This window comes from Pogona vitticeps, chromosome 2, assembly GCF_051106095.1.
Source record: "Pogona vitticeps strain Pit_001003342236 chromosome 2, PviZW2.1, whole genome shotgun sequence".
Taxonomy (NCBI): domain Eukaryota; kingdom Metazoa; phylum Chordata; class Lepidosauria; order Squamata; family Agamidae; genus Pogona; species Pogona vitticeps.
The window spans coordinates 172,976,947-172,993,625 of NC_135784.1; the positions used below are offsets into that span (position 1 = coordinate 172,976,947).

The 16,679-nt window shown below is 44.9% G+C and overlaps 1 protein-coding gene across 5 annotated transcripts in view; it reads left to right on the forward strand.

The window, feature by feature from the left end:
- The window catches only part of LOC110071416 (uncharacterized), a 181,834-nt gene that overhangs the window by 117,913 nt on the left and 47,242 nt on the right, over positions 1 to 16,679 (forward strand). For all 5 annotated transcript variants that reach the window (XM_078386437.1, XM_078386436.1, XM_020779102.3 and 2 more), the window contains 8 exons: positions 209 to 253; positions 440 to 493; positions 966 to 1,010; positions 1,120 to 1,173; positions 2,069 to 2,176; positions 11,219 to 11,272; positions 11,367 to 11,420; positions 14,280 to 14,324. In XM_078386437.1, the coding sequence (XP_078242563.1) occupies positions 209 to 253; positions 440 to 493; positions 966 to 1,010; positions 1,120 to 1,173; positions 2,069 to 2,176; positions 11,219 to 11,272; positions 11,367 to 11,420; positions 14,280 to 14,324 (459 nt within the window). The remainder of the gene's footprint in view (positions 1 to 208; positions 254 to 439; positions 494 to 965; positions 1,011 to 1,119; positions 1,174 to 2,068; positions 2,177 to 11,218; positions 11,273 to 11,366; positions 11,421 to 14,279; positions 14,325 to 16,679) is intronic.

Consider the following 16,679-nt stretch of genomic DNA (forward strand, 5'->3'; position numbering starts at 1 on the left):
CAGTAAAATAAAATAAAATTAAAGTAACCAGTATAGTATTGACACATGCAAATAATATCAATAGAACATTAAAATAAAATAAGGTATCCACCTGAGTGTCCAAAGAGTAAATGGCATTTTCTGAATCTATGGTCTGATTCAGACATCTTTCATCAGGTGTTTCTAATCAGATACATTGTTAATCTGAATTTCTGGTGTTTCTTTTCAGGGTCATCCTGGAAGAGAAGGGCCAGCTGGCGAGAAAGGAGCCCAGGTAAAACCTGAGTTAGTCATACAGAAATACAAGCCAAACAGGGATAACAAGACTCTATGCTAGAGATGGTGGAAATCTCCTCTCGCCTCCTGACTCTATGCTAAGACCTTAAAAATTAGATTGTTACAGCAGTCTTTTCAAGAAATATTTTGCAGGACATATTTTAAAGAACTCTCTGTTCTCCAGGGTCCATCTGGTGCAGCAGGCCCAATAGGTTACCCAGGTCCCCGAGGAGTCAAGGTAGGTACTTACCACCTCCTGCCAACCAAGAATGGCATATAAGGCCGATTTTTGTCTTCTGGCTCCAGCCAGGATCCTGTGCATTCACCTATAGTCCCAAGGATGCATACTTGGGGATGTCAGTTAAATCAATGGCAGCTACCTACCTGTAAACATTATTTGGATCGGATGTTATGAAACTTTTCCATGCCAAATGCCCATAGACTACAGCTCCTAAAATACCAGAGCCACCATCTCCACTGTGGGAACTGTGGCAACTTTCATTCCAACAAAGTAATGCTGAAGGGCTCCTGAGCATTAGCCTTCAGAACCTCTTACCTGGCTACCTGGACTTAACTGTCTAGCCTTGGTTTTTCCCATCATATAGCAAATCTTCCTACCTAGTTGCCTCTGAATGTGGCTTTGAGATAAATAACCTGGGAGTGAGTTTTGCTTTTGGCTAATGTTGCCACTCCTTTCCATGTTTTCCCAGGGGGCCTTTGGCGTGCGAGGCCTGAAAGGCAGTAAAGGCGAAAAGGTAAGTATAAATATGCAGAGTTTCTTTATGCTATATATTGCAGTGCCATATTTAGATGATCTGAGCATTCTCTCTCTCTCTCTCTCTCTCTCTGCTTCTTTCTCTCTAGGGTGAAGATGGATTTCCTGGCTTCAAGGGTGATATGGGGCCCAAAGGTGACCGGGTGAGCAATACCTTTACCAGTCCTGCAGTGTTTCTGGAAGTATGAATGGGGTTCTTTCAAGGGAGGGCAGAAATAATCAGGGAGAATTGATAAATGATGATGATGATGGTGTCGCATTTCTCCCAACAAGAGACCCAAAGTGTCTCACAACATTAAAATTCACACAATTTAAAAACACAGTAAATGATGGACCCAAAGGAGGACAGCCTCAGTTTCAACCTATATGCCTCCAGAGAGAATTCAGGCTTGATTTGATCTAGAACCCCTGTGGTGTCCGCCCAGGTCATGAATAGTAATAAGCTATTTGCATGTTTCTGTTCATGTGTCATTGAAGCTACCAACATGAATTGGACCCAACTCCAGGAGGCAGTGGAAGATAGGAGGGCCTGGCATGCTCTGGTCCATGGGGTCACGAAGAGTCATGTTGGTTGCTTCGATGACACTGTCCAACCATCTCATCCACCTGGAGTAGGAATTGGCAAGCCACTCTAGTATCTTTGCCAAGAATACCCCATGAACAGAAACATGCAAATAGCTTATTACTATTCATGACCATCTCATCCTCTGTCGTCCCCTTCCCCTCTTGCCTTCACACTTTCCTAACATCAAGGTCTTTTCCAAGGAGTCTTTTCTTCTTATGAGATGGCCAAAGTACTGGAGCCTCAGCTTCAGAATAGAAGACCCTACCCTTCTGTAAAATGTACACCCAAGTCCCTGGATGAACATGGGTAATCTTTGGCCCTCCAGTTTTGTTCAGTCTCAACTTCCATCAGCCCCCTGCTATCGGAGCCAATGGTGAAAGTTGGTAGGAACGGCAGAGGACATTTATAAACATTTACTAACATTTATAACTACCACTAGCAATAACTCTTCTATCCCCTTCATTTTTAAATAGGGTGATGCTGGCCCATTGGGTGTACGTGGTGAGGATGGTCCTGAGGGTCTGAAAGGTCAGGCAGGACCTGTTGGAGAAGCAGGCGCTACAGGTCTAGCTGGTGAGAAGGTGAGTAACTTTAAATAATAAGAATAACTTTTGAACTGCAAAGCTGGAAGAGATCTTAGGGATCGTTGAGTCCTGCTCCCTTTCAAGGAGGCCCAGAGGGGAAATGAACTCCCAACTTCTGTCTCTGCATCCAGAGACCTGTCCAGCAGTCACTATCCCTATCAACATACCTGTGTCTGTTTTTAGGAAAGCATTTGGCCCATTAGGCCAAAAGTGTGACTTGCTGTAGCTATTCTGGAGTATCGAGCAGAGATATTTCCCATAATCTGTGGCCTAACCCTTAAAAACGAAACAACTTGGGAATTGCTAAGGCTTCTCATCTTGAAAAGATGTGTTCTGCCATTGAGCTATGGCGCCGCTTTTTAAAGATGCAAAGCCCTCTTCCCTCTGCTTGCAAAGGCTTTTCTAGCTACCCACCCCCCACTCTCTGTTCTCTGGCCAGATGAGAGCTGTTACATACAGCACTGATGTTACCTGTCTGTCATGGGTTTGGAGGGAAAGTTCCATCCTATGGGGAGTGGAAGGCGGGACATCAGGAAGAGGGGCTGTACTGTATATATATGTGATGCCTGTGTGGTGAGAGAGAGATGCTGAGAGATGCTGTGAGACACTGGGATGTGACGAAGCAGCAGCTGGGAAGAAGAAGCTGTTGTGGGAGTCTGTGTGTCAGACAGGGTACTACTGTGTGTCAGAGTACCAACCTGATAGGTTCAGGTGTCTGTTGGTTAGCCAGAACTGATAGGTTCAGGGTCTGTGCTTTAAGTTAAGGGTTCTGTGTGAACCAAACTGTGTGTATGTATGAGTGAGAATAAGCCACGTTACTTTATCCTATTCACCTGATTGTTTTATTTTTCCCTGTGTGTATTTAAATAAACCTTATTCTTTTTATTGTTTAAAAATCCATCCCTGGTCTGTGTGACTTCTTAAAGGGAATGGTTGGTGGCAGCTTAGTGTACCTGTGTGACATATCCCAGTAGGTCTGGGTTTGTCACATTGATTGGTGTCCAGCGTGTGGGATACGACTGGTCCAGTTGTCCAGCGGTCCAGCAAAGCCTTGGCAGGTGTGCCCAGAGCAAGGGGGGTCTAGTCAGGGACAGTCTGAGGCGCGTAGGTAATCTTCTAGGTGTACCTCACGGGGAGGTGCGCTAGTAGAAGAACGTGCCAACTGGGGAGACTTAGATTAAGGTGCTCTGAGGCAGCCTAGTTTTGGCGGGAAAAAGCTGAGGCAAAACTGCGTAGCAACAGCAAGCTAGCTTGCCAGCTGAGAGGCCCAGCAGAGGGGGGTAGGCTCTGACTCGATACTGTTGCAAATTTAGTGCTGAAGAACAGCAGCAATCTCTAGGGAGAGCTGGTTCTGAGGCAAGAAGGAAAAAAGTGGTCGTTTTATTCTGAGGCTTGACTTTTTAAAGCAGCCTGTTCTGAGGGGGGATTATGCCCTTGACTCGAAGCCAGATGGCCGAAATGAGTGAAGTGAAAGACCCCCAGATTGACCAAGGTTCTGAGGATGAATTTGGCTCAGTGCAGGGTGACAGCACAGGAGAGCAGAACCCAGAACTTAGAAAATTGCTCATAGCCCAACAGCATGAACTGAGGATGAGGCAATTTGAAGTGGAGGAAAGGTTAGAGAGAGAAAAAATGGAGGAAAGGGAAAGAGAGAAACAGAGACAATTTGAATTGGCATTGGAGAGAGAGAAAATGGCGTTTGAATTAAGAAAACTGGAACTAATGAACCAGAACAATAATAACAATAGGGATTCTGAGGGAGGCCAATTATCTAAAGCTGACCTGAAGAAATTCCCTGTGTACCAAAAGGGAGATTGTCCTGAGGTGTTCTTTTCCTTAGTGGAAAGAGCGTTTGTGGACTTCTCAGTGAGGGAAACTGAGAAGATGACCATCATGCGATCTTTAATCAGTGGTAGCCTGGCTGAGGTTTATGCCGAGATGCCTGAGGAACTGATGAAAGATTTTGCAGAGTTTAAAAAACTGGTCTTTGCCAGACATGGGATAAATGCAGAGCAGCTGAGACAAAGATTCAGGTCCCTCACCAAAAAACCAGAACAGACTTTTACCCAAGTGGGGGCCCAATTGGTGAGGCTGCTTGAGAAATGGCTATCGCAGGAGGGGACAGAGTCCTATGAGCAGCTTAAAGAGTTGATAGCACTGGAACAGTTCTATTCAGTCCTGCATGGGGAATTGAAATTCCAGGTGAGGGAAAGGAAACCGAAATCTGTGGCAGCAGCCGCAGAGATCGCAGATTTTATTTCCCAAATAAGAAAGCCCTTGGGTGAGGGGAAATCTGTAGGTAAACCCAAAGAAACCTACAGCAAGTACTCTCAGGGACCAGGGAAAAGCCAGCAAGGGGGAGGGGCCCATGGTGAAGGGAAGCCCTCAGACATGAAACCAAGACCTCAGATTTTGGAGGGAAAACCAAAACAAGATGAGAGAGAATCAAAATACACCAGAAAATGCTATTTCTGTCAGGGAAAGGGTCATCTAATCTCAGAGTGTGAGAAATTAAAGCAGCTAAAAGGAATGGTGCCTCAGAATTCTAGTGGGACCAAGCCAAAAGCTGTGTTCTGTGTCCAGAAAGAGCAAGGCTCAGTGTCACTGAGGGAGCCGGTTGCCATGGCTACTCAGTCTGGGACAGCTACCTCTGCTGATCAGGCTGAAGAAAATGGTCCTCTTGTGGAGGTAAAGCGCTGCTTGCTGATAAAAACAGATTCTCAGTTGTTTGAGACAGCAGGAGTGGACGTAGGAATACTTGACCGTCAGTATAGGGGGCTGCGGGACACTTGTTCCCAGGTAACCCTATGCCATCCAGATATTATTCCTAGGGAGTTTATAATCCCAAATGAGAGCATGAAGGTGGCAGGGATTGAGGGGCAGATAATCTCACTCCCAGTCGCGGAGGTACCTGTCAACTTTCAAGGCTGGAGGGGGGTTTGGCGGCTAGCAATTTCATCGACTCTGCCAGCAGCCGTGCTCGTGGGAAATGACCTGGCTGAACATGTGAAACGGGTGCTAGTGATTACACGCTCACAAGCCACCACAGGGACAGTTCAGGGGGGTAATGGTGAGCCAGAGACGGAAGCAGAGGGGAGTTCAGAAGCTGTGGTGGAAACCTTAACCACAGACAGCAGATTTGGACAGGAGCAAAAGGCAGACGCCACTCTCCAAAAGTGTTTTGAACAGGTGACTGACGCCCAGCTAACACCTGAAACCCCAGTGAGATTTCTGGAGAAAAAGGGAGTTTTATATAGAGAAACCCTGAGGAATATCTCAAAAGGGGGAGATGGGATCAGAAGTCAGCTGGTGGTACCTGAAAAGTATCGCCCCATGATCTTACAAAGGGGGCACTCTGACATGTTTGCTGCACACTTAGGAGTGAACAAAACACAGCAGAGAATCACACAGAATTTCTACTGGCCTGACATAGGGAAGCAGATCAGGGAGTTCTGTAAACAATGTGATGTGTGTCAAAGGCAGGGGAATAACCGCGACAGGACCAAAGCAAAGTTGTGCCCTTTGCCTGTGATTGACACTCCGTTCAAATGCATAGGGGTGGATATTGTGGGACCTTTGCCCAAGGCCACAAAGAGGGGGAACAGGTTCATTCTAACAATTGTGGACCATGCCACAAGGTATCCTGAAGCCATACCCTTGACTAACATTGAAACTAACACAGTGGCCGATGCTTTGGTAGGGTATATGTCCAGGATGGGATTTGCCTCAGAGATAATCACAGATTTGGGCGCATCGTTCACATCAAAGCTCATGAAACGCTTATGGCAGATCTGTGGAATTAAGCACAAGGAAACCACTGCTTATCATCCTGAAAGTAATGGGTTAACTGAGAAGTTCAATGGGACTCTAATGCGCATGATTAGGGCTTACTTGGCAGAGAATCCAAACAATTGGGACCAGAAGCTGCAATCCCTTTTGTTTGCTTATCGATCAGTGCCACAAGCCAGTACCGGGTTCAGTCCATTTGAACTTTTATTTGGGAGAAGGGTGAAAGGGCCCCTTGATTTGATCAAACAAAATTGGGAGCAGATCACCCAGGATGACCCACAAGACGTTGTGACATACATAGACACCTTGATGAATGACCTAAAGAGAAATCTAGAGCTGGCAGCAGAAAACCTGCAAGCTCAGAAGGTCAGACAGAAAACATGGTATGACCACAAAGCTAGAGAGAGGCACTTTGACCCAGGGGAGGAAGTGCTTTGGCTTAGGCCCTGCAGAGAGAATAAACTGCAGCTCAAATGGGCAGGACCATATAGGGTCATTTCCAAGATGTCAGACCTGAACTACCTAATAGAGCAGGAGGAGAACCAAGCAAGGAGGGTGGTTCATGTGAATGCCCTAAAACCCTATTACAGAGGGGAACAGAGGGTTTTATTCGCGATAAAAGCAGCTGAGAGTGAGGAAGCTGAATTACCCTTCTGGGAGGGTAGAGGGGAAGTAAAATACAACCCAGAGTAGGTAAAGATCAGTCCTGCACTCACCCAAGACCAGCAGCAAGAACTAAAAATGCTGCTTAGTAAATATCAACAGGTGTTTTCCAACAAGCCGGGGATAGTGAAGGGAGTGATGCATCGGATCCACACAGGGGATGCACCCCCGCAGGCAGTATCCCCATACCGAGTAACGGGACCCTATAGGGACAAGGTGCGGAAGGAGCTGGACGAGATGCTGAGGGAGAACATAATCGTCCCCTCTTCTAGTCCTTGGTCCTCTCCGATAGTCCTTGTGGACAAGCCTGATGGGAGCATTAGGTTTTGTGTTGATTACAGGAAATTAAACCGTGTAACCACTCCTGATGCCTACCCAATGCCCAGGCTAGACAACCTGATTGAAACCATAGGGGGTTGTCGGTTCATCTCATCATTGGACCTGGTAAAGGGATATTGGCAATTAAGAATTGATCCCAGGGATCAAGAAAAGACTGCCTTTTGCAGCCCTTTTGGTCTCTATGAGTTTCGAGTCCTGAGCTTTGGTCTCAGAAATGCACCAGCCACATTCCAAAGGCTGATGGACCAGACCTTGGCAGGGCTCAGTGACTTTACAGTGGCCTACATTGACGACATAGGGATCTTCAGTAATACCTGGGAAGATCACCTGATACACCTGGAGTTAGTGCTGCAGAGGTTAAGTGCAGCAGGGCTAACAGTAAAGGCCAGCAAGTGTCAGCTGGGTAGCCCAGAAATAAAATACTTGGGTCACATGGTAGGGGGAGGAATGATAAAACCCCTGGAGGCCAAAATAGAAGCTGTTCGTGATTGGCCTAGACCCAACACCAAGAAAAAAGTCAAATCATTTCTTGGGTTGGTGGGCTACTACAGAAAGTTCATCCCGAGGTTTAGCGAGATTGCGGCTCCGCTGACCGATCTGACGAGGAAGAAGGCTGATGACCGCATCCCGTGGACCAGCGACTGTGAGGCGGCGTTCCAGAGGTTGAAGGAGGCGTTAATCAACTATCCTGTCCTGCGTGCTCCAGACTTCGACCGGGAGTTCATCATCTACACCGATGCGTCTAACAGCGGGGTAGGAGCAGTTCTGTGCCAGGAGGATGAGAATGGTGACCAGCATCCAGTGTCCTACCTGAGTAGGAAACTTCAAAAAGGTGAGAGACATTTGGCAACCGTGGAGAAGGAGTGTTTGGCCATAGTCTACGCGATCCAGAAGGCCAAGCCTTACATCTGGGGAAGACATTTTATTCTGTGTACTGACCATTCACCATTGCAATGGTTAAAGACAATGAAAACCCACAATAGCAAACTTATGAGGTGGGCTTTAAACCTGCAGGACTATGACTTTGAAGTGAAGGTGGTCAGAGGGTCAGTGAACTGTGTTGCTGACGCCTTATCAAGAAGACCTGAAGAATGAAGACGGCGAAAGAACATGGACTATGTGTATATAATGATGACAAAAAGTTAAATGTACCTGGTTTTGAATTTGGTTTGTATGAATAAAGGTAAATTGATGTAATGTAGATGGTAAATGTTTAAATGCCTATTTGCTATGGTTTAACTTAGAATGTAAGTATGAGTAAGTATAATATGGTATGTATAAATGTTGTTGTAAGTTTTATTCAGGTTGTTTTTTTGGTGAAAAGCACGTTAGCTTTCCCCCTACAAAACAACTTATAAAGAGGGGAGGTGTTACATACAGCACTGATGTTACCTGTCTGTCATGGGTTTGGAGGGAAAGTTCCATCCTATGGGGAGTGGAAGGCGGGACATCAGGAGGAGGGGCTGTACTGTATATATATGAGGAGATGCTGTGAGAGATGCTGAGAGACACTGGGATGTGACGAAGCAGCAGCTGGGAAGAAGAAGCTGTTGTGGGAGTCTGTGTGTCAGACAGGGTACTACTGTGTGTCAGAGTACCAACCTGATAGGTTCAGGTGTCTGTTGGTTAGCCAGAACTGATAGGTTCAGGGTCTGTGCTTCAAGTTAAGGGTTCTGGGTGAACCAAACTGTATGCTTGTATGAGTGAGAGTAAGCCACGTTACTTTATCCTATTCACCTGATTGTTTATTTTTCCCTGTGTGTATTTAAATAAACCTTATTCTTTTTATTGTTTAAAAATCCATCCCTGGTCTGTGTGACTTCTTACAGGGAATGGTTGGTGGCAGCTTAGTGTAACTGTGTGACATATCCCAGTAGGTCTGGGTTTGTCACATTGATTGGTGTCCAGCGTGTGGGATACGACTGGTCCAGTTGTCCAGCGGTCCAGCAAAGCCTTGGCAAGTGTGCCCAGAGCAAGGGGGTCTAGTCAGGGACAGTCTGAGGCGCGTAGGTAATCTTCTAGGTGTACCTCACGGGGGGGTGCACTAGTGGAAGAACGTGCCAACTGGGGAGACTTAGATTAAGGTGCTCTGAGGCAGCCTAGTTTTGGCGGGAAAAAGCTGAGGCAAAACTGCGTGGTAACAGTGATCTAGCTTGCCAGCTGAGAGGCCCAGCAGAGGGGGGTAGGCTCTGACTCGATACTGTTGCAAGTTAGTGCTGAAGAACAGCAGCAATCTCTAGGGAGAGCTGGTTCTGAGGCAAGAAGGAAAAAAGTGGTCGTTTTATTTTGAGGCTTGACTTTTAAAGCAGCCTGTTCTGAGGGGGGATTATGCCCTTGACTCGAAGCCAGATGGCAGAAATGAGTGGAGTGAAAGACCCCCAGATTGACCAAGGTTCTGAGGATGAATTTGGCTCAGTGCAAGGTGACAGCACAGGAGAGCAGGACCCAGAACTCAGAAAAATACTCCTAGCCCAACAGCATGAACTGAGGGTGAGGGAAATGGAGGAAAGATTAGAGAGAGAAAGAAGGCAATTTGAAATACAGAGAATTGAATTGGAATTGCAGAGAGAGAAAATGGCGTTTGAATTAAAAAAATTGGAACTGATGAATCAGAACAATAATAATAATAGGGATTCTGAGGGAGGCCAACTGTCTAAAGCTGACCTGAAGAAATTCCCTGTGTACCACAAGGAAGATTGTCCTGAGGTGTTCTTTTCCTTAGTGGAAAGAGCGTTTGTGGACTTCTCAGTGAGGGAAACTGAGAAGATGACCATCATGCGATCTTTAATCAGTGGTAGCCTGGCTGAGGTTTATGCCGAGATGCCTGAGGAACTGATGAAAGATTTTGCAGAGTTTAAAAAACTGGTGTTTGCCAGACATGGGATAAATGCAGAGCAGCTGAGACAAAGATTCAGGTCCCTCACCAAGAAGCCAGAGCAGACTTTTACCCAAGTGGGGGCCCAATTGGTGAGGCTGCTTGAGAAATGGCTATCGCAGGAAGGGACAGAGACCTATGAGCAGCTTAAAGACTTGATAGCCCTGGAACAGTTCTATTCAGTCCTGCATGGGGAATTGAAATTCCAGGTGAGGGAAAGGAAACCGAAGTCTGTGGCAGCAGCCGCAGAGATCGCAGATTTTATTTCCCAAATAAGAAAGCCCTTGGGTGAGGGGAAATCTGTAGGTAAACCCAAAGAAACCTACAGCAAGTACTGTCAGGGACCAGGGAAAAGCCAGCAAGGGGGAGGGGCCCATGGTGAAGGGAAGCCCTCAGACATGAAACTAAGACCTCAGATTTTGGAGGGAAAACCAAAACAAGATGAGAGAGAATCAAAATACACCAGAAAATGTTATTTCTGTCAGGGAAAGGGTCATCTAATCTCAGAGTGTGAGAAATTGAAGCAGCTAAAAGGAATGGTGCCTAAGGATTCTAGTGGGACCAAGCCAAAAGCTGTGTTCTGTGTCCAGAAAGAGCAAGGCTCAGTGTCACTGAGGGAGCCGGTTGCCATGACTACTCAGTCTGGAACAGCTACCTCTGCTGATCAGGCTGAGGAAAATGGTCCTCTTATAGAGGTAAAGCGCTGCTTGCTAATAAAAACAGATTCTCAGTTGTTTGAGACAGCAGGGGTGGACGTAGGAATACTTGACCGTCAGTATAGGGGGCTGCGGGACACTTGTTCCCAGGTAACCCTGTGCCATCCAGATATTATTCCTAGGGAGTTTATAATCCCAAATGAGAGCATAAAGGTGGCAGGGATTGAGGGGCAGGTAATCTCTCTGCCAGTAGCAGAGGTACCTGTCAACTTTCAAGGCTGGAGGGGAGATTGGCGGCTAGCGATTTCATCGACTCTGCCAGCAGCCGTGCTCGTGGGAAATGACCTGGCTGAACATGTGAAACGGGTGCTAGTGATTACACGCTCACAAGCCACCACAGGGACAGTTCAGGGGGGTAATGATGAGCCAGAGACGGAAGCAGAGGGGAGTTCAGAAGCTGTGGTGGAAACCTTAACCACAGACAGCAGATTTGGACAGGAGCAAAAGGCAGACGCCACTCTCCAAAAGTGTTTTGAACAGGTGACTGACGCCCAGCTAACACCTGAAACCCCAGTGAGATTGCCATTGAGCTATGGCGCCGCTTTTTAAAGATGCAAAGCCCTCTTCCCTCTGCTTGCAAAGGCTTTTCTAGCTACCCACCCCCCACTCTCTGTTCTCTGGCCAGATGAGAGCTTTGATCTTTTCCTCTTTCCCCAGGGCAAGTTGGGAGTGCCAGGTCTGCCTGGCTATCCTGGTCGCCAGGGACCCAAGGTAAGCCTGAGAAGGATGGGGGGGGGGATGGAGACCATATTCACACACACAGCCCTTGTCATTTGCTTCAGTGATTGCATTGTTTCCTCCATAGGGCTCAACTGGATTCCCAGGTCCCCAAGGACTCATAGGAGAAAAAGGCAAACGGGTGAGTGCTATTGAAAGAAGTTGGGGATATAGGTTGAAAAGCCAACAAAGAGAGAAAATGCTCCTGGGTTGTATTGAAAATGGCTGGGAAGGCGAATGGGGCAAATTTGGATCTGGTACAGTTGTAGTGGTGGGCAGTGGCTCCTTACTTGGGAGTGCAGAGGAAGCAGCTAGGTGGACCACCTCCCTGGTGCAAAGATCCAGAAACATTATAGAGAATTAGCCAAGATTCATCATGGCCCACTCATCATCACCCCTTCCCTCTGATTCATGTGGAAAAATGATCCTATAAACCTGTGCTATACATTGAATCTTTCTGGACGCAAAGATGTAACTTCTCTAAGCATTAGTAAAATTATATATTAGAAAGGTTATTTATTTATTTATTTATTTATTTATTTATTTATTTATTTATTTATTTATTTATTTGTATCCCGCCTATCTGGTCAGTTACGACCACTCTAGGCGGCTTATAACATGGGAAGAGGGCCAAACTAGTTATTCTGTACTAATTCCTTGTCCCTAGATAGACTGCCTATCTACCTTGTTTCATAGAAAAGAGGGACACCAAGTTGAGAGTAAGAGTATATGTGATCAAGGTTGGGGACTTGAGTAAGGGACTTGCTGGCAAAATAAATAAATAAATAAATAAATAAATAAGTAAACAAACAAACAAACAAACTCCCCTCCTTTTTCCCAGGTTTGTGGGGGGACTTATTTTAAATAGGAATTCAGACTTGGAGCTTGGTACCAGGGACATGGTGGCGCTGTGCGTTAAACTGCAAAGCCTCTGGGCTGCAAGGTTGAAAGATCAGCAGTTTGAATCCACGCGACGGAGTGAGCTCCCGCCGCTTGTCCCAGCTCCTGCCAACCTATCAATTTGAAAGCATGTAAAATGCAAGTAGATAAATAGGTACCACCACGGTGGGAAGGTAACGCCATTCCGTGTCTAGTCACACTGGCCACGTGACAACGGAAACTGTCTACAGACAAACGCTGGCTCCATGGCTTGGAAACAGGAATGAGCACTGCCCCCTAGAGTCGGACATGACTGGACAATTGTCAAGGGGAGCCTTTACCTTTACCAAGGATTTGGACTTGGTGCCAAAGACTTGGACCCAAAGTCTTGCCAACCTCCCTGTCTGTTATGTACAGTATTTGAAACTAGAATGATGGCATAGGAGTTTATCAACAGATAGGAAAATGCAATAAGGAAGAAGTTGGCATAAATACCCATAGTTTAAAATGCTTCTATACAAATGCATACGGCATGGGAAATAAACAAAATAAACTTGAACTCTTAAAATAAGAAGGCAAATATGAGTTTGCAACATTGCTAAAAGCAGACGGGGTCAGAATACAGTAGTTGAAAAGTATAACATATTCAAATGTCATAGACTGTCCAGGTAGCACTGTATGTGGAAGATATTATACCTTTCAGAAGATCTGTGATTTGGAGTAAAGAAGGCTAGTGAAGAGTAATTGGGGAAAAATTGAAGAGGAAAACTATAGTGAAATTTACATAGTTTTTCTGCATACCTCCAAGATGGGATGAAGACTTGCATGTTGCACTCCTGAATTTGATTACCACACCTTCAAAGAGGAGAGATACAATGCTAGTTGGAGACTTCAGCTACCCTGGCATCTTTGGAAAGTCCAACTCTGCTAAATTGTTTACTTCCCTTGCTGACCACTTTGTCTTCCAGAAGGTGATAGAAGCAGTGAGGGGATTGGATGTGTTGGATCTGGTCATGCCCAACAGGGAAAACTAACCAGGAAGCTGGAAATAGTAGGCAATTTGAGTGGACATGATCATGCCCTCTTGTGATTCATTGTACTGAAGAAAGAGGAAGTTGAGAGTAGTACAATGTGCATTTGGAACTCCCAGAATGCTGATTTCAATAAGCTTAAGGAAATACTGGATGAGACATTATGTTCAGTAATGCTCAAATAGAAGGGAATTTACACTAGATGGAAGTTAGATGAGATATTGGAGGCACAATCACAAATAATTCCAACAAAGAAAAACGTGAGAGGCATCTAAAGACACCTTGGTGGATATATGAAGAAGATTCCAGATGAGTTGAGATTTAAAAGAAGCTTGGAGAGTAATGTATGGAGGGAGAAAGCACCAAGGAAGAGTTCAAACAAGCATCAAAGCCTGAGTGTCTTGCTTTTTAAAATGTCCAAAGTTTGGGAGAGCTCAGCTTTAGAGGTTAAAAGATGAAAATGGATATGAACATGCACAAAGTGCTTTGCCTTCCCCATTTCTACAATCATCATGTAAATATTTAGGTTTGGGAGTAAGAGCTGATTTCAGACATGATTTCAAGGACGAATCCTGTACAGATCACTTTCAATTTGAGCTAACAGCTTCCTCCCAACTCTGCTCCAGTGTTGATTTGATTGCATACTTAAGAGCTAGATCACAGTTTACAGTGAGCTGAGGGGGACTCGGCTACTTCTGGCAAAGTAGAGCTTCTTGGATTTCCTTCTTTTTGTCCCAGATTAAAGGATCATGCAAAACATGACAGATTTATGCAGTCCGGTGAGTTAATAACTCTCAGTGCCTCAGTACAACAGGAACTTCTCGAGAACCAATGGCATTGAGACATGGAGTCATCTGTGCATCTCAGTATTATACAAGGATGGGCAAATTCTGGGTGTTGTTGGACTGGAACTCCCATCATTCCTCATCACTGGTCAGGCTCCCACAAGCTGATGGGAGTTGTAGTCCAACAAAATTTGGAGGGCTAGAGTTGTCCACCTCTGCTGTCATGTCTCACTGAGGCACGTGAATACATGCATGAATTGTATAACTCCTGTTCCACTACCCATTTCTCTTTTTCTTCTTTTGTAGGGCAAAGCTGGCCAAGCTGGGCAGACTGGACAACGTGGTCCTCCGGTGAGCTTTCATCTGACACGCAATAGCACAGGGCTCTAGTAGGGATGTCATATAGATATAATTTTCAGTATCATGTGAATGAACAGCAAAGATAGACCTTGTTTGATTAAATCACTTTTTTCTATATTTAAATTTCGCTACTACTTTTCTCATCCGTGACTTCTTGCTGGAAAATAATTCATGATAATATAAAAATACCAATAAGAGAAGTGATGAGAAGAGAACAAGTGTAGTTGGAAGGACAAAACTCTGGAGATCTCACATGTTGTGTACATCCCAGTATAACATAGAGGGATGCAAATTCCTGGGGTCTATTAGGTCTCTTTCTGTTTTCCAGATTTTGTGTTGGATACTTACAGCAGCTTTTTTGCTTCTGTATGGAACTAAAAATGGCTTTATAATTTCTGAAAGCCCAATACAGAGAAAAGGAGAGGACAAACTGGTTTTCATGAACTGCCTCCTGTAAAGTTTTGGTTGCTGCTGCTGCTGCTGCTGTTGTTTTAACTTCTATACCACTCCTTGGTGCTAAAGCACTCTGGGCAGTTTACAACAACTATGTAAGGAACACTTTGGCCCCTAGTGAACTGGGTACTCAGTGACCTCATAATGATAGAAGGATGAGTCAACCTTGAGCCATTTACCTGAACCCGTCAGGATTAAGCACAGGTTGCAAGCAGAGGCTTGACTAGAGTTCTGTGGTTTAACCACTGCCCCATGGGGCTTGCTTTTGGGGTGGACTTATGAAAAAAATGACTTCTAAGAAAGCCAACAACTAAAGGCTTGTCAGAAAGCTGACGAAACCAGGGCCAAAGATGGGCATCACAGCTCTATCAGGATGCAGTCCCAAATCACTTTCCCACATGAGAATGCAATTCTTGTTTCAAAAATTTAATTCATCCCTGCTATATACTGGCAAATGATCTACTCATCCAAGAACGATTCATCCAGAAGTTGGATAAGACTGACTCACACAGTGCCCGTGCTGATGTGGGACAGAGTCTTGGGGAGGTGGGGAAGGATGTATCTTCTTAAATATGTGGGGGGAAAACCTTTAAAATGGATTTTGTTGTAATTTGCAGCTCCTCTTCTCAAATGCTTCAAGTTATTTGTTTAAAATTGCATTGGTATAACTATGTCCTGGTTATCCCCTTTGCATCATGAAGCTCTGATGAATGCAGTAGCCACCGGGAATACATTTATCGAGGATCTGTCCATTTCTGCATTGGAAATGATGCACGAGCATTCTAAATCCATCTGATTTGAATTTGATTTACATTTGTATTCCCATTTCATTTCTTCCCACATATGATCCAGATATGGAAGATGTTAAGAAGGAGAAAATAATTTTTATCAATTAAAACAAAAATGTTTAATTTATTTATACCAGTAGCCCATTGTGGAACGCTTCAGATGCATAACAAAAACCTCCCCCCAAAAAATATGTAGCAAAACAAACTGTAATCCTTATTGGCGCTTCTAATTAACTGTTGGGATGGTTCTCTTGAATGTGACAGGTTGGCCAAGATCTTGTTGCCTAGTTACACAAAAGATGTTAACTTTCCGAGGTAAACTGCCTCAAGTGAAGAAATCTCTATAGGCATTTGTCTGTTGCACACCAAGTCATGTGACTCAATATGCAACAGTTCAAATAGTGCCTGCTGTGATTTCTTGAGGCAGTTTACCTCACAAAATGTATATATTTTACAAAACTAAGCAACAGAATTTCAGCTATTGATTCTTAGCATCATTATTACTTGTAAATCCACTTAAAGGTGCAATCCTTTGCCTGTGCACTTAGAAATAAGACAAAGATAAATCCAAAGCGAGGTAGGGCGAGAGGTAGCTGTGCTGAGACCACAGCCCAGTCTTGGAATCATGCTGCTGTGTAAGGCACTGTGACCTGATTTTAAGTGTCTAATGGTAGGTATCTTAAAAAGAATGCCTGTAATCTAATTGAAGGGTGGAATTTGAGCCTCCTTTTAAAAAGCAGAATTTAGAATGCTGAATTCAGAATCTTGACATATTCCTTCATTTTTAATTTGGAAGAAACTTGATTTATTTTCTGATCCATATGTGTCAGTTTTAGAAAGAGAAGCTATGTCTCCAGAGCTGTCTGCTGCTGCCTTCACTCTTTAGAGCAGTGGTTCTTAACCTTTGTTACTCAGATGCTTTTGAACTGCAACTTCCAGAAACCCCAGTCAGCACAGCAGGTGGTGAAGGCTTCTGGGAGTTGAAGTCCAAAACTCCTGAGTAACCCAAGGTTAAGAACCAGTGCTTTAGAGCAGTGGTCCCCAACCTTGGGCCTCCAGATGTTCTTGGACTACAGCTCCCAGAAGCCTTCACCACCACTTCTGC